General features: G+C 42.6%; 1 protein-coding gene across 1 annotated transcript in view; it reads right to left on the bottom strand.

The window, feature by feature from the left end:
* LOC106586809 (rho GTPase-activating protein 6) overlaps positions 1–24,213 on the bottom strand; it is a 76,536-nt gene extending 52,323 nt beyond the window's left edge. Inside the window, exon 1 of the mRNA XM_014174484.3 lies at positions 23,046–24,213. Within this exon, the coding sequence (XP_014029959.3) occupies positions 23,046–23,531 (486 nt within the window). The 5' untranslated portion in view covers positions 23,532–24,213. The remainder of the gene's footprint in view (positions 1–23,045) is intronic.
* Between the last annotated feature and the right edge of the window lie 767 nt (positions 24,214–24,980).

The raw sequence follows: 24,980 nt of genomic DNA, 5'->3' as shown, positions 1-24,980 counted from the left end.
GAGGGTCAACGAAGTGGAGATGTTAATTCTTACCTTCACCACCTGGGGGCAGCCCGTCAGAAAGTCCAAGACCCAATTGCACAGGGCGGTGTTGTGACCCAGGGCCTCCAGCTTAATGATGAGCTTGGAGGGTACTATGGTGTTGAATGCTGAGCTGTAGTCAATGAACAGCATTCTTACATAGGTATTCCTCTTGTCCAGATGGGTTAGGGCAGTGTGCAGTGTGATGGCAATTGCATTGTCTGTGAACCTGTTGGGGCGGTATGCAAACTGAAGTGGGTCTAGGGTGTCAGGTAAGGTGGAGGTGATATGATCCTTGACTAGTCTCTCAAAGCACTTCATGACGACAGAAGTGTGTGCTCTGTGGCGGTAGTCATTTAGTTCAGTTATCTTTGCCTTCTTGGGTACAGGAACAATGGTGGCCATCTTGAAGCATGTGGGGACAGCAGACTGGGATAGGGAGCGATTGAATATGTCCGTAAACACACCAGCCAGCTGGTCTGCGCATGCTCTGAGGATGCGGCAAGGGATGCCGTCTGGGCCTGCAACCTTGCAAGGGTTAAAACGTTTAAATGTGTAACTCATGTTGGCCACGGAGAAGGGGGGGGCGCAGTCCTTGTTAGCGGGCCGCGACGGTGGCAATGTATTGTCCTCAAAGCGGGCATGATAACTGTATGTCTATAGGGCATTAAACATCCACTCAAGAGGCAAAATGTATTGTGCATGCATGTTACATCTACAGATGTAAATTTGACCAGTTTCTCACCGCAGGAAAATAATCCTGCAGCAACAGGAAATGTAAATGATTATGTGGATTAAAAAAAAACTTTCTAGTTAGGATACATCAAGTCTGACATTTTGAAATGGAAACTAGAAAACTTTTAAAGTATTTTTAAACCTTGAATACACTACAATTATCATTTCCTGCTAAACAGGAAAATTATACATCAGAGTGATCTAATTAAGATAGTCTATCTGTAAGTGAAAGAGAACGCTCCTTACAGAAACAGAATATCTGTGGACATTTTAACACGATTCTCGGACCTGGGTCTGAACCTATGGAAAACTTCACCTTTAACAACCCCATGGAAAACTTCACCTTTAATAACCCCATGGAAAACATCACCTTTAATAACCCCATGGAAAACTTCACCTTTAACAACCCCATGGAAAACATCACCTTTAACAACCCCATGGAAAACTTCACCTTTAACAACCCCATGGAAAACTTCACCTTTAACAACCCCATGGAAAACTTCACCTTTAACAACCCCATGGAAAGCTTCACCTTTAACAACCCCATGGAAAACTTCACCTTTAACAACCCCATGGAAAACTTCACCTTTAATAACCCCATGGAAAACATCACCTTTAACAACCCCATGGAAAGCTTCACCTTTAACAACCCCATGGAAAACATCACCTTTAACAACCCCATGGAAAACTTCACCTTTAACAACCCCATGGAAAACATCACCTTTAACAACCCCATGGAAAACTTCACCTTTAACAACCCCATGGAAAACTTCATATTTAACAACCCCATGGAAAACTTCACCTTTAACAACCCCATGGAAAACATCACCTTTAACAACCCCATGGAAAACTTCACCTTTAACAACCCCATGGAAAACTTCACCTTTAACAACCCCATGGAAAACTTCACCTTTAACAACCCCATGGAAAACTTCATATTTAACAACCCCATGGAAAGCTTCACCTTTAACAACCCCATGGAAAACTTCACCTTTAACAACCCCATGGAAAACTTCACCTTTAACAACCCCATGGAAAACTTCACCTTTAACAACCCCATGGAAAGCTTCACCTTTAACAACCCCATGGAAAACTTCACCTTTAACAACCCCATGGAAAACTTCACCTTTAACAACCCCATGGAAAGCTTCACCTTTAACAACCCCATGGAAAACTTCACCTTTAACAACCCCATGGAAAGCTTCACCTTTAACAACCCCATGGAAAACATCACCTTTAACAACCCCATGGAAAACATCACCTTTAACAACCCCATGGAAAACTTCACCTTTAACAACCCCATGGAAAACTTCACCTTTAACAACCCCATGGAAAACTTCACCTTTAACAACCCCATGGAAAACATCACCTTTAACAACCCCATGGAAAACTTCACCTTTAACAACCCCATGGAAAACTTCACCTTTAACAACCCCATGGAAAACTTCACCTTTAACAACCCCATGGAAAACTTCACCTTTAACAACCCCATGGAAAACATCACCTTTAACAACCCCATGGAAAACTTCACCTTTAACAACCCCATGGAAAGCTTCACCTTTAACAACCCCATGGAAAACTTCACCTTTAACAACCCCATGGAAAACTTCATATTTAACAACCCCATGGAAAACTTCACCTTTAACAACCCCATGGAAAACATCACCTTTAACAACCCCATGGAAAACATCACCTTTAACAACCCCATGGAAAACTTCACCTTTAACAACCCCATGGAAAACTTCACCTTTAACAACCCCATGGAAAACTTCACCTTTAACAACCCCATGGAAAACATCACCTTTAACAACCCCATGGAAAACTTCACCTTTAACAACCCCATGGAAAACTTCACCTTTAACAACCCCATGGAAAACATCACCTTTAACAACCCCATGGAAAACTTCATATTTAACAACCCCATGGAAAACTTCACCTTTAACAACCCCATGGAAAACTTCACCTTTAACAACCCCATGGAAAACTTCACCTTTAACAACCCCATGGAAAACTTCACCTTTAACAACCCCATGGAAAACATCACCTTTAACAACCCCATGGAAAACTTCACCTTTAACAACCCCATGGAAAACTTCACCTTTAACAACCCCATGGAAAACATCACCTTTAACAACCCCATGGAAAGCTTCACCTTTAACAACCCCATGGAAAGCCTCACATGCTGCAGTTACTTTGTCCTAACCAGGGACCACAGGCTAGTACAGCACAAGTTACAGAACATACTGTACATCTTATTAGAGGAGAGTAAGAGAGAGCTGACTCTTGGTGGGGGAGAGGTGCTGTGTTTCATACAGTGGGGAAAACAATGTCAAACTGACTTCACCATTGTTATTCAGTCGGACCACAGTCTCTTAGATACAGCAGGAACACAGTGCCACAGTCTCTTAGATACAGCAGGAACACAGGGCCACAGTCTCTTAGATACAGCAAGAACACAGTCTCTTAAATACAGCATGAACACAGGGCCACAGTCTCTTAGATACAGCAGGAACACAGGGCCACAGTCTCTTAGATACAGCAGGAACACAGGGCCACAGTCTCTTAGATACAGCAGGAACACAGGGCCACAGTCTCTTAGATACAGCAGGAACACAGGGCCACAGTCTCTTAGATACAGCAGGAACACAGGGCCACAGTCTCTTAGATACAGCAGGAACACAGGGCCACAGTCTCTTAGATACAGCAGGAACACAGGGCCACAGTCTCTTAGATACAGCAGGAACACAGGGCCACAGTCTCTTAGATACAGCAGGAACACAGGGCCACAGTCTCTTAGATACAGCAAGAACACAGTCTCTTAGATACAGCAAGAACACAGTCTCTTAGATACAGCAGGAACACAGTCTCTTAGATACAGCAGGAACACAGTCTCTTAGATACAGCAGGAACACAGGGCCACAGTCTCTTAGATACAGCAGGAACACAGTCTCTAGATACAGCAGGAACACAGGGCCACAGTCTCTTAGATACAGCAGGAACACAGTCTCTTAGATACAGCAGGAACACAGGGCCACAGTCTCATAATGGCACCGTGGGCCTATTACATGTGACTGTGGTTACTGACCTGCACTGAGATATGCTTAAACAATAAGGCCCGAGGGGGTGTGGTATATGGCCAATATACCATGGCTAAGGGCTGTTCTTATGCACGACGCATAAGAAGAAGAAGATGCAGAAATCTCATTGAGCATTTGTAATGAACATCTGTGCTTCGTATCACCATCACACAAACGACATGAGCCAAGAAGAACATCTCATCATCATTCTTACCGTTGATGAGTCAGTCTTCAACAGGTTTTAATCCAGAAGACTAACATATTTGGTTTATCTTGTAGATTTAGTTTTAAATCAACATTATAAACTCTATGCAAGACGTAACACAACATTTAATTCATGTTACTATAGCATAAGTAAATATGCATAACGCCCGCTAATCAACTCACTTGTGGTGTTGTAAACACAGGCAGCTGATTTCCAGAACATGAGCACCATGTAAGATCTGCAGCCCCAATGACATAATAAATCATATTTAAGTATCCCATTGTCATAGAACTAGTCCCCCTGCTATTAATCAGCCTCAATATAATTTATAGTGATTACATTTCTGAGGGGTCTGGCTTTGGATTCGGTGTGAAGAAACCAGAAGCCTGGTCTTCATTAAAACCCTATCATAATGTCACCCTCTCAATACGTTTCGGTAGAACTAAATAAACAGTACAGCCATGGATACCTTCTTAAGGAAGTGCTGCTGGGACTTGATGTGCACAGCCTCAGAGATCCCTGCATTTATCCTTCACCTTGAAGTACTGACACTGAATTGGTAAACTGCTCTGGCTTTAAACTGCCCTTAGTGTCCTGAGCATAGGAGGTTGGTGGAACCTTAATTGGGGAGGACAGGCTCATGGTAATGGCTGGAGCAGAATCAGTGGAATGGTATCAAATACATGGCTGGAGCAGAATTAAATACATGGTTTCCATGTGTTTGATGCCATTAGCTCTATTCCAGACAATTTTATGAGTTGTCTTCCACTGGTGCTGAGGATTTGTGTCCATCAAGAGCTGTAGGAAATGTGTCAATTTACATTTTATTTAGCTAGGTTAGACAGTGAAGAACAAATTCTTATTTACAATGACAGCCTACTTTTACCTTGTCAGCTTGGGGATTTGTTAACTGCCTTGTTCAGGGGCAGAACAAACGATTTTTACCTTGTCAGCTTGGGGATTTGATCCAGCAACCCTTTCGTTTACTGGCCCAATGCTCTAACCACTAGGCTACGTGCCCCCCCCCCACCCCCATAAGAAGAGCCTCTATCCCTGGCTAAGACCATCATTAAATTAGCTCTGTTTCCTCCAGTCCATATTACACATGGCAAACTTTTGTTGCATTACCGCCACGAACTAGACTGGGATATAAATCCATTATATTTTGATCCACAAAATAGAAAAAAGGGGAACAGAATTAACAACTAAATTAAAATGTCCATCTAACCCTAAACTCATTAAAACCCACCACCTACCATCTAAACCTACACTCATTAAAACCCACCACCCTACCATCTAACCCTACACTTATTAAAACCCACCACCCTATTCAACCCTATCTGGCCCTACCCCAGTCCAACAGCGGATGATAGGACACCACCACTCAACACGCCCTGTAACTCTTCTGAAGTCCAATCTAGTACCCCCAAATACTTCTCTGCTGCAGCCACCATAACATCTATTTTCTGTGACTTACGTTCCATCTCTGCTGTACAGTTGATAAGCATAGCTATAAACCCTCATCCTTCTGTGCTGGAACAGATTTACTACTCACTGGGATCCTCTCAGGATCCCTCCCCCTTGACCCATCTTCCTCTACTTTCTTCACTGCCTCAGTACACAATACCCCCTGCTCTACTCTTACCCTGGCAACCTCAACCTGCCTCTCTCACACCGGACACTTCTGATCTCCAGCCCCATAGGCACCCCTACAATTAACACATACCGCTTCTTTCCCCAATACTACACATTCCTTGGTCTCATGCCCTTCCGCACACTTCGCACTAAGAACCTCCCTCCTACACACTCTTGCCACATGCCCATAAGCTTGACACCTGTAACAACGTAATGTAATCGGCACAAAAGCTCATACTGGTGTAATATTCATATGTGAATACATACTGAATTATAATTGGATGCATTTTACCGCCGTATCCTACTGTGCAGTGATTGGTTAAGACCACCCAGACGGTTAGGGCATGGTCAGTTGATCGTGGTTGGAGATAGGCGAACATGTAGTTGTATCTAGTTAATAAAGAGTTATGTTAAGAAACATCCTGTACTTCTGCGTTTTATTATTTTGTACAAAGCGTACAAAACAAGACATGGTGTCAGAGTAAATGGTCTTAAAAGATGGATTTTTCTGGAGTTCCTTCACCTCGAATGGGAGTCTACAAACTTACCCGATGCATGGCGTAAGTACAAACAGCATGTGGAGCTAATGTTCACGGGTCCTCTGAAGGCAAGAGGAGAAGAGGAAAAGTGTAGCTACCTGCTCCTCTGGATCGGTGAAAAAGGGAGAGATATTTACAACACATGGACACTTACCGAGGCTGAATCAAAGGTACTGAAAACATACTACGATCGTTTTGAAGCATATGTTGTGCTGACAACTAATACAATTTTCGCTAGGTACAAATTCCATGAGAAAGTACAGGGAGCTAGCGAGTCTTTTGAACAGTTTGTGACTGAGCTGCGTCTGCTTGTGAAAGACTGTGATTATGCAAACAAGGATGAGATGGTCAGGGACCGTATTGTATTTGGAATACACTCACCGCGAGTGAGAGAGAAACTTTTGAATGTTGGGTCTGAGCTAACGCTGGACAAAGCTATCGACATAGCCAGATCTCACGAGCTAGCACAGGCTCAGATGAAAACCATTTCGCGCCGCAGCACGAGCGCATCACGTGAACAAGCAGTGCACGCAGTCAGGCAGACATCAAAACACACCTCCGGTGCCCAGAGAGCGCGTTTCAGAACGGAGAGAGACATAACTCCAAAACAGAGCGACACAGACTCAAAACGCCCCAAAACATGTGGATATTGTGGATACAAAGTGCATGGCGAACAAGGAAATTGCCCAGCTAAAGGCAAACAGTGTACTAAATGTGGTAAATGGAATCACTTTGCAAAAGTGTGCAGAGCTTACCGTGGAAAATCAGTACACACAGTGAGTGAAGATGAAATGTCAATCAAAGAGTCAAATGATGATGAACTGTTTATTGATTCAGTGACACAGAAAAGTCACATATCAGAGACAGAGCAAGCCTTTGCTGACATTGAGATAGGAACACAAGGCACAAAGCTAAAGTTCAAACTAGACACTGGTGCACAAGTAAACATTATTCCTCTGAATAAGTACCGCAGCTTGACATCTGAGTGCGAGCTACAGCCCACCATGCGCAGACTGACTGGTTATGGTGGTGAACAGCTCCCAGTAAAAGGCACATGCACTTGCAAATGCAAATACAAGGAAAGTGACATGATGTTGGACTTTTACGTTGTTGACACTAGAGCACCTGCAGTGCTAGGTCTTAAAGCATGTTTAGACATGGACCTCATCAAGCTAGTTTTATCAGTAACAGCACCAGTAGAGACAGGAAATGTACTGGAGGAGTTTGCTGACGTCTTTACAGGAATAGGATTATTCCCAGGAGAATGTACCATTCACCTTGACCCAGACGCAACCCCTGTGGTCTACCCACCGAGAAAGATTCCCCTTGCTCTCCGTGCCCGTCTGAAGAAAGAGTTGGAGAGCATGGAGCAATCTGACATAGTCACCAAGGTTACAGAACCGACTGACTGGGTAAACGCGTTAGTGGTAGTGGAGAAACCACGCAGAGGCAAGCTCCGAGTATGCCTCGACCCAAGAGACTTGAACAAGGCTATCAAACGGCCCCATTACCCTTTACCGACGCTAGATGGTATCACGCACAAGCTAGCGGGAGCACACTACTTCAGTGTCATGGACGCTAGATCAGGCTACTGGGCTATCAAGCTCACAGAAGAGTCATCTAAGCTCACAACATTCAACACACCGTTTGGACGCTACAGGTTCCGTCGCCTGCCTTTTGGGATTATCTCAGCCCAAGACGAGTTTCAGCGAAAGATCGACGAAGTGTACAAAGGCCTCGACGGAGTTGTGGCAATTGTGGATGACATCCTTGTCTACGGTCGAACCAAAGAGGAGCACGACCGAAACCTCCGCGCGATGCTGCAAAGATCCCGCGAGAGAGGAGTCCGGCTCAACCCAGAGAAGAGCACAGTCGGCGCTACAGAGGTCACCTACTTCGGACATCTTCTCACAGCGAATGGAATCAAGCCAGATCCACAGAAGATCTCAGCCATAAAAGAAATGGAGCCACCAAAAAAACGTGCAGAGCTGGAAACAGTGCTTGGCATGGTCAACTACTTATCCAAGATCGCACCCAGCCTCTCCAATGCTAATGCACCCCTGCGTCAACTGCTAAAGCAGTCCAGTGAGTTTCTTTGGGACAAGCAACACGTCATTGCTTTCCAGAATGTGAAAGACTTGATCACGAGAGAACCAGGACCAATCCTTGCCTACTACGACCCCAACAAAGAGCTCAGACTCCAAGTGGACGCGTCGAAGTATGGACTAGGTGCAGTGCTACTGCAAGAAGGAAAGCCCATCGGCTACGCTTCCAAATCTCTCACAGACTGTGAAATCAACTACGCTCAAATCGAAAAGGAGCTCTATGCCATTCTGTTCGGATGTAAACGTTTCCATCAGTACGTATATGGACGACAAGTCATTGTGGAATCCGACCACAAGCCCCTTGAGTCAATCATGAGGAAACCACTAGCTGCAGCCCCGCCAAGGCTACAGAGAATGATCCTTCAACTACAAAAATACAACTTCACAATCACTCACCGTCCAGGCAAAGACATCCCTGTCGCAGACACACTCTCCAGGAAGTTTCTTACCTACAAGGACAGCAGCCTCAGTGAGGGCATGGACATGCAAGTGCACACTGTGTACAGCAACTTACCAGTTAGTGACACAAAATTGAAGGAGATCCAAGCAGAAACAGACAAGGACTCACAACTCACACAGCTGAGGGAAGTCATACAGGATGGATGGCCTGAGGAGAGGAGAAAATGCCCTCAGAGCGTCTCAGAATTCTGGAACCATCGTGATGAACTATCACAGATCAACGGAATCATTTTCAAAGGAGAGAAAATCATTATTCCTACCAGTCTCAGAGAAGAGATTTTGACAAAGATCCATGCTGGACACATGGGCATGGAAAAGTGCAAACAGAGAGCACGGGACATTTTGTTTTGGCCTGGAATGTGCAAACAAATAGAGGACATTGTTGGTAGATGCACCATCTGTCTTGAAAGACGCCCCTCAAACACCAAAGAGCCAATGTTACCTCACTGTATCCCAGACCGACCCTGGCAGGTCGTGGCAACCGATCTGTTCACCTAGAACAACGAGGACTACATCGTAACAGTGGACTACTACAGCAGATACTTCGAACTCGACAAGCTTCACAGCACCACATCTGCAGCTGTGATACACAAGCTGAAAGCAGCCTTTGCCAGGCATGGCATTGTAGAGACCTTAATATCTGACAATGGGCCCTGTTACAAATCAAATGAGTTTGAATCCTTCACAAAAGCATGGGAGTTCACACATGTCACCACAAGCCCACATTACCCTCAAAGTAATGGCCTTGCTGAAAAATCTGTGCAGATTGCTAAATCACTCATGGACAAAGCAAAAGCAGACAAGAGAGACCCCTACCTCAGTCTCCTTGAATACCGCAACACTCCAGTTGACAACTTCAAATCACCAGCCCAGCTGTTGATGAGCCGCAGCCTTCGCTCAACCCTTCCCAGCACCAACCAGCAGCTGCAACCTGAGGTCGTCAGCTACAAGGAAATGCATGAAAAACGTGCAGAGACAACAACAACAAAAGCGATACTACGACAGGTCAGCTAGACCACTGCCACCACTGATCGATGGAGAGTCAGTTAGAATCCAGGAGCATGGCCTCTGGAAACCAGCAGTCGTCATCCAGCCAGCTGACACTGAACGTTCATATCACGTCCGCACAGCAGAAGGAGCAGTGTACCGCCGCAATCGTCGTCACTTACTGAACACAAAAGAACAACACACTGATGAGATGAACTGTTCCCCTGAAAGAGAACGTGATGGACTAAACACACACACAGCACAACATACACCACACTTACCTGCAACACCACAAGAGCTGTTGACTGACACAGAAGCATGCTCAACATCATATCGCACAAGGTCAGGAAGAGAGGTCAAGCCCAGAGCTGTCCTCGACCTGTGAAATGTCAAAGTGTGTAGGCGGATCGCTGCCCTAAAAGAGTTCCAGACTGTAAACTTGTTATTGAAAGTTCACTTGACATGCTTTGGTATTGTATTTGTTTGAAATGTTAAGATGTCATTTCTACAGTGAAAGCTGAGTTGCTGAGAATCCCTTGTTTGAAAAGTAACACTATGTTGGATCATTGTTTCAGAGTATGTTGATTCAGTTGGTGTATTATGCAATATAAATGGTTACTTACCTTGAGTTCAAACTTCAGAGCATGTATTCAAAAGAAAAGCTTAGAATATGTAAAACATTAGTATTTTGTTTTAAAAGAAGAGGGATGTAATATTCATATGTGAATACATACTGAATTATAATTGGATGCATTTTACCGCCGTATCCTACTGTGCAGTGATTGGTTAAGACCACCCAGACGGTTTGGGCATCGTCAGTTGATCGTGGTTGGAGATAGGCGAACATGTAGTTGTATCTAGTTAATAAAGAGTTATGTTAAGAAACATCCTGTACTTCTGCGTTTTATTATTTTGTACAAAGCGTACAAAACAAGACAACTGGATAACTGAAAAATCCTAACATCACTTTGTCGGGCAAAGACTCAACATCAAAACTCAAAAGAACTCTTCTGTCTCACCGCTCACACCACCCTGTCTGCATTGCACCAACTGACGAGCATGACAAACACCGCAAATCTTTCCCTTCAGTTGGTCCACTTTCACATTTACCACCACCCCAGTAATCACTCCTTTCAATTGTGTCCTGTTCCTAAGAGCAAATCAAGAAACCGATCCTGGTCCCCAGTTGCGTGACACGGAGCTCCCGCTCCCTCTGGGTGGAAGAAACACACACAAATATCCCATGCCCACTAGAGGGTACCTTTACTCACTCAACGGTCCCCAACTCCTTTCACACCCTGAAACCACAAATGGATCTGCCAAAAAGTCAAGGATCCACTTTCTCCAAAAATGTCACTCCTACTGGACCAGATTCTTCTTTATCATGTCCATTGATGCCAGGCTCGGGTTCCGAGCTCTTCACCACACCTTCCACTCGCCCACAAAACATTAAGAACACCTGCTCTTTCCATGACATTGAGTAGACTGACCAGGTGAATCCAGGTTAAAGCTATGATCCCTTATTGAGCCAACTTGACACATCTGTGGGAAGCATTGGAGGCAACATGGGCCAGACACCTGGCAGAGTCCATGCCCCGCCGAATGGAGGCTGTTTGTTCTGAGGGAAAAGTAATGTATTAGGAAATATTAGGACGGTGTTCCTAATGTTTGGTAAACTCAGTGTATAAAAAAAAATGCTGATACCATTAGAAAAGAAAATATATATATACATATATATGAGTGCATTCTAAGAAAAAGAAAGTTACATTTGACAATACATTGAATAGCTGAATAACCGCAAAAATCCCTGAACTCCATTATTTATGCTTTAATTCATTCAATATCTGATGAATTAAAAAAAAGTATTAAAGTTTGGAGTATCTTCATCCTTTATCCAACTGTTGCAGTTATTAGAATTGTTTTTAAATCCTTTTGATGACTGTTGCTACAACTACAGACTGGTATTGCCTCTGGATATTTTGTTTGGAGGTAAATAAGTGTGTAGATGATATTGCTAATTTATACCATCACAGCAATTCCTGCTTTGTGATTTCCAAGTTAATAAAGTTAAATCACGACGGATCTTAGGATTTCCAAAAGCTACCAAGACTTGAGGGGAATGAGCTTGCTATCCTGTTGCTTACCAAAGTTTGTGTCAAACCAAACTTAACCAATTATAATAGTTTCTTTGCAGAAATGACAGGAAATGAAATGCCTGCGCTGCAGTAAGAAATTCCATGAAGAAGAAACAACACATTACTCCAGGCAGAGTAGTCACAGGGATTTGGGTTTTCTGACTCATCTGCAATAAGATATTTATAACTCTTACTCTGTATCTGCTAACAGTTACTAGGGCCAGTTTTAAGAACTGCCAGATTGAACGAGACAATGCAAACAGACACACAGATGTGCCAGAATGGGTGAGAGAGGGTGGGCTATCTACAGTACCATATCGTTTGAGTGCATTGGCTCCACGACACTTTGGAGCAAAGGATACCTACTGCATGCATCTGTGAGCTGCATATCCCCCCCACAAAAATAACACATGCCAAATGTGCAGTTTCACATGTGAAATAGCTGTTTTCACATGTTGAAACCATATTTTCACAGGCATCACCTTTCACATGTGAGGAGAATAACATTTGCAGTTTCACATGTTAAAAATGTTCACATGTGAAAATCGGATATGCAGTTTCACATGTGTAAATTGCAAGTTCACATGTGAAATTCTCACTTTCAGATATAAAGAAAATGTCACGTGATGTGTGTGTTCACACGTGTTCTGAAAACCATGTTTTTTCACATTCTTTTTTTCATGTGGATAATTTTTTTGTAAGAGGCCTCCTTATTGAAACACATAGAAACAATGTAATGCTGTAACACTGCAATTAAATTGCTCTTAAACTTGTGTAGTAACACTGCAATTACTACAGTAGCAACATTATACTTTAGATGTTGCTACTGAGGTATGTTGAGATGGAGATTAAAAAAGCTGTATTCAGAGCTGGACTTTTGAAACTGCTCAAAAAGTAGACTTATTAGGAAGGAGTGAACTGGATGGAGAGGGGTGAATGATCCCACACTGCCCTAGCCCCAGGAATGCAGCTTGTCCTGATTATGCCAACGAGGACTACATCTGCTTGAAACTTTAGAATTTAGGGAGAGCAATGCGGCGGATTGGGGGCTTCAGACCCACCTCTACTGCTACATTAGACCTCCTAGACATGTCCTTACTAGCATTTTTTATAGAGATGAGACACAATATGGGGTGTGTGTGTGTGTCTGTGTGTGTGTGTTTGTATGCGTTTGTTTGTGTGTGTGTGAATCCATAGAGTCAGGTGTTTGCTGAGTGTCTATATCCTTGTAATGTGATTGAACTCAAGAGGCGATGCAGTGCGCTTGGCAGCAAGCTACAGACAGAGCTAAACACACCAATGATCCACAACAAAAACTCACACCCCCCCCCCCCCCCCCCCTTATACCTAAAATGTATCCACATATGCAACAACTCCACACTTTATATCATGATAACGGAGACACCCCGATTACATTAAGTATTTAAAGTGCAGCAATATGCAAACACAGTAACCATACTGAAATGGAAACATCATGCAGTAACTGACACCAACCCTGCTCTGTGTTTCAAGACACATTCCTGGCTATAAAAGTTGATATAAAAAAAATAGTACAACATTCACTTAAGAACTGTTACAACCATGTTACAACACTCTACATTCTAAAAACGGGTCCTGAAAAAAAACAAAAAATAATAATATGGCAACGGTAACCCTTACAACAACAACAACAAAACAAAAACACGTGAACTAGCTGTTCTCACATGTTGAGCTTCAATTTCACATCTATTACATTTAGAGTTCACATGTTACACCACCTTTTCACATGTGAGAAGAAAAACATGTGAATTTCATTTGCATATGTGAAATTTGAAAATCGGATATGCCATTTCACATGTGAAAATCAATCACATGTGAAAATCTAATTTGCTGTTTCACATGTAAGACAACAGAAATCTCACATTCACATGTTGAATTGCAATTTAACATGTACTGGTGAAATAGTGTTATTCTCCTCACATGTCAAAAGATTTAACATGTACTGGTGAAATAGTGTGTGTTCTTCTCACATGTCAAAAGATTGAACATGTTGCAGTAGCAATGTTTCCACATATGGACTTGAACATTCTGTAATGCCATTCTGTCAAAAGTTAACTTAGCCTACATCAGTGTAATAATTCAAGTGTATTAAAAATAATTATTTCTTACTTCTGAGCCATCCATTCGGGGGTGGTACTGCTGAAGTCACCTCTCTTCTTCTTCATACGTTGGTCAGTGACCGTTGGAAGAAGCCCAGTGTAAAGAACAGAGAAGCTAGAGCTCCATGTCTCCTTATCCTTTTTAACATGTTCAAATTACCGCTGTCAGAGTTAATCAGTTAACTCAAGTTAACTTTTTGTAATTTTACTGACTTTGAGGTTAAAGAAAGTGTGTTTATCAATTTAACGGATTTTGCTAATATTATTGTAATGCTTTTTGTATAAACATTTTCAAATTACAGCTCAATTTGAGCAAATCCTGCGATAAAATCTCGATTTCATTTTTGAATCATTTGACGGCTCTAGTTGACATTAAAATGTGAAAAATGCACCTGTGAAAGTGTAGCGGATATGAGTTGGTCATGGGTCACTTGGTGAGGTAGCCCCACCTGCGACTTCAAAATTAGTGCTGGCGATATCTTTTGCAAAATAGCCTCAACACTCTACTCAACAAATTGGATGCAGTCTATCACAGTGCCATCCGTTTTGTCACCAAAGCCCCATATACTACCCACCACTGCAACCTTTACACGCTCATTGGCTGGCCCTCGCTTCATACTCGTCGCCAAACCCACTGGCTCCAGGTCATCTACAAGTCTCTGCTAGGTAAAGCCCCGCCTTGAAAATAAGGGAGAGCCGCACACTCTAGGAGCTCAGATGCAAAAATTTAATAGCCAACGTTTCGACAGCCAAGCTGTCTTCATCAGGGTATCATCACAAACACTGTGGGATGACTCGTTTATATAGTGTCAAAAGACACACAGGTGTCTGTAACCATGGCCAAGTGTGGCCTAATATCATTGGTTAATTCTCAAATATAAAAATGGCATACAAAGAACAGCATACAAAAAAACAAATGGATAGCATACGATCATAGATTCATTTTAGACTACACAAGCTTACAAACAATTACAATGGCAAAGTCACAATAATCACAAGAATGGCTTCAGGTCAAAGTCTACGTTGAGACCGAAGGGAGCAAGGGTCTTTAAATTAAAGATCCAGGCAGACTCTCATTTTAACAATAAATTATCAAGGTCACCCCCTCTCCTAGGGAGGGTGACATGCTCGATGCCAATATAACGCAGAGACGAAATCGAGTGGTTTGCTTCCAAAAAGTGGGCCACAACTGGGTAAGTCAAGTTTTTGCACCTCATGGTGCTACGATGCTCTGAGATAGGTACTTTTAATTCACGCTTTGTTTTACCCACATCATTTTTTGTTTTACCCACATAAAGCCCCGCCTTATCTCAGCTCACTGGTCACCATAGCAGCACCTACCCGTAGCATGTCCTCCAGCAGGTATATCTCACTGGTCACCCCCAAAGCCAATTCTTCCTTTGGCCGCCTCTCCTTCCAGTTCTCTGCTGCCAATGACTGGAACGAACTGCAAAAATCACTGAAGCAGGAGACTCATATCTCCCTCACTAGCTTTAAGCACCAGCTGTCAGAGCAGCTCACTGCACCTGTACATAGCCCATCTGTAAATAGCCCATCCAACTTCCTCATCCCCATACTGTATTTATTTATTTATCTTGCTCCTACGGATGGGTGCTGCTATGGTGACCAGTGAGCTGAGATGAGGCGGGGCTTTACCTATCAGAGACTTGTAGATGACCTGAAGCCAGTGGGTTTGGCGACGAGTATGAAGCGAGGGCCAACCAATGAGAGCGTACAGGTCGCAGTGGTGGGTAGTATATGGGGCTTTGGTGACAAAACGGATGGCACTGTGATAGACTGCATCCAATTTCTTGAGTAGAGTGTTGGGGGCTATTTTGTGAATGACATCGCCGAAGTCGAGGATCGGTAGGATGGTCAGTTTTACGAAGGTATGTTTGGCAGCATGAGTGAAGGATGCTTTGTTGCGAAATAGGAAGCCGATTCTAGATTTAATTTTGAATTGGAGATGCTTAATGTGAGTCTGGAAGGAGAGTTTACAGTCTAACCAGACACCTAGGTATTTGTAGTTGTCCACATATTCCAAGTCAGAACGGTGAAGAGTAGTGATGCTCTCTATTATGCGTGGGAATACTTTGGAACCGAATCCCTAAAATAAAATCACTTGGAGTTGACGTGCTGATGTTTTTATAGTCTTTCAGGTCAAAGAATTTAAACAAAAAAAAAACTGGGGGGCCAAATAAATTCACCTGTCAGTTGGGGAGCCCTAGTATAGTCTAACACCTACCATAATAGCAGACTCAGTCACTTTGAGCTCCCAAAAATAATAGGCCTTTACATTTAACACAGGTGTTCCTATAAATTGATGTATTTGTGTAATCCACCACACAAAAAGTTCTGTTGATTCTGACCGGTCATTCTAACTGACCACATTGTTTGAATGCATTGAAGAGGAAATGGCCCTGCTGCCTTAGATGAAAGGTTTTCTATAAACACATGGTTCTGTTTATCTAAAAACAGGACATACAGTCCACAGGGACAAGAGTCCCTCTCTTAGTCTCTTCTGCAAAACTACTCAGACAGAGCTGTAATCACACCGACAAATCCTGGAGAAAGATTATTTTTATCTTTGATATACAGTACAAGTCAAAAGTTTGGACACACCTACTCATTCAAGGGTTTTTGTTTATTTGTACTAATTTCTACATTGCAGAATAATAGTCAACACATCAAAACTATGAAATAACACAAATGGAATCATGTAGTAACCAAAAAAGTGTTAAACAAACCAAAATATTGTCACAACGGTCATATTGAGGAGACCAAAACGCAGCAGGTATAGTGATCATCTTCTTTTATTAATTACTAAATAAAGTGAACACTTAAACGAAAACAATAAACGACAACCAACAGTTCTGTAAGGTAACCCAACTATACAGAAAGCAACCACCCACAAACACAAGTGAAAACAAACACAACTAAATATGGCCTCCAATTAGAGACAACAACAACCAGCTGCCTCTAATTGGAGGTCATTGCCAAAACTCACATAGAAATAAAAAGCTAGATTTAAACAAAGAAATACAAAAACTAGAACCTAAACCCACAATACCCAAACACACAAAACAAACACCTCCCTGCCACGTCCTGACCAACTATAATGACAAATAACCCCTTTTACTGGTCAGGACGTGACAAATATATTTTAGATTCTTCAAAGTAGCCACCCTTTGCCGTCATGATAGCATTGCACACTCTTGGCATTCTTTCAACCAGCTAGACCTGGAATGCTTTTCCAACAGTCTTGAAGGAGCTCCCACATATGCTGGGCACTTGTTGGTTGCTTTTCCTTTACTCTGCGGTCCAACCCATCCCAAACCATTTAATTTTGGTTGAGGACGGGTGATTGTAGAGGCCAGGTCATCTGATGCAGCACTCCATCACTCTCTTTCTTGGTCAAATAGCCCTTACACAGCCTGAAGGTGTATTGGGTCATTGTCCTGTTGAAAAACAAATAATAGTCCCAATAAACGCAAACCAGATGGGATTGAAAATCGCTGCAGAATGCTGTGGTAGCCATGCTGGTTAATTGTGCCCTGAATTCTAAATAAATCACTAACAGTGTCACCAGCAAAGCACCCCCACACCATCACACCTCCTCCTCCATGCTTCACGGTTGGAACCACACATGCAGAGATCATCCGTTCACCTACTCTGCATCTCACAAAGACACAGCGGTTGGAACCAAAAGTCTCAAATTTGGACTCATCGGACCAAAGTATGGATTTCCACCAGTCTAATGTCCATTGGTCGTGTTTCTTGGCCCAAGCAAGTCTCTTCTTCTTATTGGTGTCCTTTAGTAGTGATTTATTTGCAGGAATTCGACCATGAAGGCTTGATTCAGGCAGTGTCTTCTGAACAGTTGATGTTGAGATGTGAATGTTACTTGAACTCTGTGAAGCATTTATTTGGGCTACAATTTCTGAGGCTGGTAACTCTAATGAACTTATCCTCTGCAGTAGAGGTAACTCTGGGTCTTCCTTTCCTGTGGCGGTCCACATGAGAGCAAGTTTCATTATAGCGCTTGATGGTTTTTGCGGCTGCACATGAAGAAACTTTAAAAATTCTTGCAATTTTCCGGATTGACTGAACTTCATGTCTTAAAGTAATGATGGACTGTCGTTTCTCTTTGCTTACTTGAGCTGTTCTTGCCATAATATGGACTTGGTCTTTTACCAAATAGGGCCATCTTCTGTATACCCCCCTACCTTGTCACAACACAACTGATTGACTCAAACACATTAAGAAGGAATGAAATTCCACAAATTAACTTTTAACAAGGCACACCTGTTAATAGAAATGCATTCCAGGTGAACACCTCATGAAGCTGGTTGAGAGAATGCCAAGAGTGTGCAAAGCTGTAATCAAGGCAAAGGGATGCTACTTTGAAGAATATTAAATATTAAATATATTTTGATTTGTTAAACCCTTTTTCGTTACTACATGATTCCTTATGGGTTATTTTCTTAGTTTTGTTCACTATTATTCTGCAATGTAGATAATAGTAAAATAAAGAAAAACCCTTCAAGGACTTCTTTGCTCGCTTTGAGGACAATACAGTGCCATCGACACGTCCCACTATCAAAACCTGCGGGCTCTCCTTCACCACAGCCAACATGAGTAAAACGTTTAAACGTATTAACCATCGCAAGGCTTTCGGCTCAGACGGCATCCCTAGCCACGTCCTCAGAGCATGCGCAGACCAGCTGGCTGGTGTGTTTACGGACATATTCAATCAATCCCTATCCCAATCTGCTGTTCCCACATGCTTCAAGAGGGCCACCATTGTTCCTGTTCCTAAGAAAGCTAAGGTAAATGAGCTAAACAACTATCGCCCCGTAGCACTCACTTCCGTCAACATGAAGTGCTTTGAGAGACTAGTCGAGGATCATATCACCTCCACCCTACCTGACACCCTAGACCCACTCCAATTTGCTTACCACCCCAATAGGTCCACAGACAACGCAATCGCCATCACACTGCACACCGCCCTAACCCACCTGGAACAGAGGAATACCTATGTAAGAATGCTGTTCATCGACTACAGCTCAGCATTTAACACCATAGTACCCTCCAAACTCGTCATTAAGCTCGAGACCATGGGTCTCGACCCCGCCCTGTGCAACTGCATCCTGGACTTTCTGATGGGACGCCCCCAGGTGGTGAGGGTAGGAAATAACATCTCCACCCCGCTGATCCTCAGCACTGGGGCCCTACAAGGATGCGTTCTCAGCCCTCTACTGTACTCCCTGTTCACCCATGACTGCGTGGCCATGCACGCCTCCAACTCAATCATCAAGTTTGCAGACGACACTACAGTGGTAGGCTTGATTACCAACAACGACGAGACGGTCTACAGGGAGGAGGTGAGGGCCCTCGGAGTGTGGTGTCAGGAAAATAACCTCACACTCAACGTCAACAAAACAAAGGAGATGATCGTGGACTTCAGGAAACAGTAGAGGGAGCAGCTCCCTATCCACATTGACGGGCCAGTAGTGGAGAGGGTGGAAAGTTTTAAGTTCCTCGTCGTACACATCACGGACAAACTGAAATGGTCCACGCGCACAGACAGCGTGGTGAAGAAGGCGCAACAGCACCTCTTCAACCTCAGGAGGCCTAAGAAATTTGGCCTGTCACCAAAAACACTCACAAACTTTTACAGATGCACAATCGAGAGCATCCTGTCGGGCTGCATTACCGCCTAGTACGGCAACTGCTCCACCCAGTAGTTGTCACGAATCCCACCGAAGGTGGCTCCCCTGCCTGCTCGGGCGGCGCTCGGCGGTCGTCGTCGCCGGCCTCCTAGCCGCCGCTGATCCCTTTTTCCTTTTCATTTGGTATGTCTTATTGTTTGCACCTGTTCCTTATTTGTGTCTCTTGATTTATGGTTATTTAAGCCTGTTTAGACAGCCCAGGTTTGTGCGGGATTATTTTCGTCAGAGTGCTTTTTTTGTTGGATGTGCTGGCGATCTGCATGTGTTGTTTTATATGCGTACTGTGGACCCGTTGTATTTGGGCACTTTGTTATTCACGCCGGTTGTGTTGGCGTCGACCGTTTCGTATTTTAAGGAATAAACACATTTTTCCTTACCTCTGCTCTCTGCGCCTGACTCCTACCACCACTCCTAGCAATCGTTGACAGTAGTGAGGTCTGCACAACGCATCACCGGGGAAAAACTACCTGCCCTCCAGGACACCTACACCACCCGATGTCACAGGAAGGCCAAAAAGATCATCAATGACAACAACCACCCCAGCCACTGCCTGTTCACCCCGCTAACATCCAGAAGGCGAGGTCAGTACAGGTGCATCAAAGCAGGGACCGAGAGACTGAAAAACAGCTTCTATCTCAAGGCCATCAGACTGCTAAACAGCCATCACTAACATTGAGTGGCTGCTGCCAACATACTGACTCAAATCTCTAACCACTTTAATAATACAAAATTGGATGTAATAAATGTATCACTAGTCACTTTAAATAATGCCACTTTATATAATGTTTACATACCCTACATTACTCATCTCATATGTATATACTGTACTCTATACCATCTACTGCATCTTGCCTATGCCGTTCGTGTCACAGGTGTGCGTACTGGTAGCGAAGTCAGGTGCAGGAGAGCAGAGAGAGTTGTGAACAGGCGCACTCTTTATTTGGGCAGAAGCACAACAAACGGACGCAACAGCGTCAAACCTCCAGCCAAAATGCAAAAAGAGAAATGCAAGACAAAACAAGACAAAACGAATGGAACAATGAAAAATGGAGCGGCGATGGCTAGAAAGACGGTGACGTCGACCGCCGAACGCCGCCCGAACAAGGAGAGGGACCAACTTCGGTGGAAGTCGTGACAGTTCGGCCTTCGCTCATCCATATAATCACATGTACATATTCTTATTCATTCCTTTACACTTGGGTGTAAAAGGTAGTTGTTGTGAAATTGTTAGATTACTTGTTAGATATTACTGCATGGTCGGAACTAAAAGCACAAGCATTTCGCTACACCCGCATTAACATCTGCTAAACATGTGTATGTGACCAATACAATTTGATTTGATTTGATTTGTCCAAACTTTTGACTGATACTGTATGTACAAGTAGATTAAGAGCTTTGCTTGTTTGTTTGTTTGTTTTATAAAGCAAGATTCCCTCCAGATTTATTCAAAGGGTAGCTACAGCTAGCCTGGTCCCAGATCTGTTTGTGCTTATCCCTAGGCCTAATCCATTGTCATTGTCAAGACAATTCAATAAGGAGTTGACAAGAGGGCTAAAACAGACTGGCACCCAGGCTAAGCTATAGATGGTACAGATTTCTATACGTTTCTATAGGCTATAGCTATAGAGTTCTATAGGCTTCTATTAGCTATAGCTACAGCTTCTAAATGCTATAGTTACGCTATGCTTCTATAGGCTATAGCTACTATTTGCGTATATATGCTTCTATAGGCTTCTATAGGCTTCTATAGGCTATAGTTACTATATGCTTCTATAGGCTATAGTTACTATATGCTTCTATATGCTTCTATAGGCTTCTATAGGCTATAGTTACTATATGCTTCTATACGCTATAGTTACTATATGCTTATATATGCTTCTATAGGCTTCTATAGGCTATAGTTACTATATGCTTCTATAGGCTATAGTTACTATATGCTTATATATGCTTCTATAGGCTTCTATAGGCTATAGTTACTATATGCTTCTATAGGCTATAGTTACTATATGCTTCTATAGGCTATAGTTACTATATGCTTCTATAGGCTTCTATAGGCTATATTTACTATATGCTTCTATAGGCTATAGTTACTATATGCTTCTATAGGCTATAGTTACTATATGCTTCTATAGGCTATAGTTACTATATGCTTCTATAGGCTATAGGCTATAGCTCAATTGTGACATTGTTCCATATTTCAGAGACTAACAAATATGCATTAGAAAGTTGGATGTGAAATTTGAGGACAACAGGTGTAAGTATTACTCATGAGTCATGACTCTAAATACATGTTTTTGCATGTTGACAACTGACACTGTCACACTGTAAAACTGTGGTCTTGTCACCATACTACTACAAATGCTACTACTTTCACCACCACCTTCAATCATCATCATCATCAGCTATACTAATTAACTAAGCTTCTTTAATTTGATTATTATTGTGTAATACAGCCCAACCTGGTCTCAGAGCATTTCTTATAGTACTGTATGTAAATCGGGAACACTCCATTTAGTATGATATGTTACATTTCGTATGGTTTATTTTAATTTGTGGATGTCCATCATCCATTTCGTATGATATGTTATGAATTACAATTCGTATGATATGTTACAATTTGCAAAACCTATGATATGTAACGAATTCTAATTTGTTGTGGTTAAGGTTAAGAGTCAGGTTAAAGGGTTAAGGTTTGGGTAAGGGTTAGCTAAAAGGGTCATGGTTAGGGGAAGGGTTAACTCACATGCTAATTAGTTGCAAAGTAGCCAAAAAGTAGTAAGTAGTTGAAAAGTTGACAATTAGCTAAAATGCTAAAGTTGTCCGTGCTGAAATTTGAACACGCAGACCTTCACGTTATACTGTGACTCATCCACCCCGATAACCTTCCTCTATTCGTGTTTGCCTTTAAGTAACTTTCTGTCTTTTGTAACCACAACAAACATAACATATCATACTAATTTGAGTGTTTTCGATTTACCTTTACTATGTTACATCTAGTATATGAGACTAGGCTGTACAACATGAAGTCTACATAGGGTTGCAAAAATCTGGTAATTTTCCCAAAATACCCAGGTTTTCCATAAATCCCGGTTGGAGGATTCCTTATTTCTGCAATATTCCGGGAATATTCCAACCAGGATTTCTGGAAAAACTGGGCATTTTAGGCAATTTACCGGAATTGGACAGTTTGAACAACAGTAGTATGATCATGATCACCACCAGCATCATCATCAACAACAACAACAACAACAAAAGTGGAATTTTAACACTTGCTTACCTCGGATTTCCATACAGCGTATGATTGAGGGATGGATGATGGAGATGGCTTCTTTTGAAGCCACTTTCTAGGTGAAAATAAAGTGCTTGAGCTTCCGGTTGGAGTAACGGGGCTTCTGACAAGAAAAGGTAAATCCCATGCCGTGCTTCTTTTAGTGGCCTTGGAATCGTAGTCGAATTGGCCAGAAGTATCCAAATATATTGACAGGCTTGAGGATGCTGACTGACATTGTTTTGCCCCAGCTGTGAGTGGCGCATCCAGTTTGGAGAGGCTTTCGTTTGAGGCTCGGAGGTAACGACCATGATTTCCACTTAGGTAAAGCGACTTTTGATCTGTTTGACCCGATGTCCCATCCGTTTCGGTCCCATAGTGTCTTATCAAAGTTGAATCCAAACTTCTAGTCTGTCTCAGTCTCCGTTTGGACATTGTTTTGGATGTTGGCGAGGAGCATGAGAAAACGCTGCTCAGCAACCCTTGCGCGGACATATCATATATCAGTAGGCTATTCTCAACGTTCCACAGATGATCCTACTTGTAAATATCGAGTTCATTAAAGCGATCAGAGATTAGATTGTTACCTTGAATAAACATCATGTAATGTATTCCATTCTCACAGTGATACTGGCTACATGTTGCGCGCCATAAGGAACCCGATGTTCAACCAAGAAACCACACAGACTGAAGTCATTGACTCTGTTAGTTCTTCGTTAGTCCTTCGTTAGTTCTTCCTTCTCGGAATTCACAGGAACAAGGATGGGGGGTACATAGCCTCTCCCGGGTACAGTTTCACAATTCTGGCCCCTTGCGCGTCACAAAGCTTCGCCCCTCTGAGTAATATGAAATGAATGCGTCTGTCTCCTCGCTTGAGAGCCGCTCTGCTCCCGGTTCCTCCACCATCATACATCAAGGCACCCCAGGATGGTCCTAATCAGATGTGATTTCCCATCTAAATAATGGAATAGAATAAAATAGAATTCCAAGAAAAATGACATTGAAAAGACGTCTTTAAAGCCTTGTTCACACTGCAGGCCTTAATGATCAAATCCGTTTTGTTTTTCAAATCCGCTTTGGAATACTGTCTATCAAAACAGCAAGTTACAAGTGATCAAATCGGATTTACGTGCTCAGACAGCAGTCATTTGCTGACATGGCTACACTAGTTGTCATAGTACTAACGGGTCTGTGTGCAGTGGTGTATGCTGATTGGTGGTAGTGCTCATGCTTCCTATCACTCAGAACTGTGGCAAGCTATAAGGTGCAAACTATGCCCGCCATGGTCGTTTCCTAGTTGCTTTGAATGTTCAAAATCATAGTGTCAGAACACTTTTCCTCAAAGGATAAGATGATCCAACTTTCAAAACAAGTATTTTTTGACTAGCCACAACAGTCAACTAGCTAGCTACATAGCTGTTTAGTTTTCTAGCACATTCACTAATTTCTTTATAAACATTTAACAAGTTAGTTAGCAACCACATGTTCTTGTCAAACTTTCAACAGAGTAGATGGCAAGCAACAAGATATTTCAAATAACCGTCTAAAAAAAATCAGATTTGACCATTCAGGCACAAGTTGCATGGCCTGGAATCATGTTAGTATCTGACTTCAAGGTGGTTTGAAATGTGACCTGAAATTTCAGATTCCATGTGCCTTTTCGCTGTTCAGACTGCAGTAAAAAGAACAGATTCTATTCAGATATGCCAAAAATTGTGTTTTGAATCACTTCATACTGTCAATGTGAACAAGGCTTTAGACTCTTTGCCAGACATTGACACCACGTGCACTTCAGGTGCTGAATAAGACGTCAAAACACGGATGCCTCTTAATATGAAAGAGGAGCAAAGAGAAGATCGCAATAAAGTATTTATTATTGCTTCTATCTATCACATGCACTTATGTCAGGTTTTTGAAAAACTTTAAAAGTGACAACTGACGTTT

This window comes from Salmo salar, chromosome 25, assembly GCF_965601325.2.
Source record: "Salmo salar chromosome 25, fSalSal1, whole genome shotgun sequence".
Classification (NCBI taxonomy): Eukaryota; Metazoa; Chordata; class Actinopteri; order Salmoniformes; family Salmonidae; genus Salmo; species Salmo salar.
The sequence above is the reverse complement of the archived record's forward strand: the minus strand, read 5'-3'. Positions and strand labels throughout refer to the sequence as shown.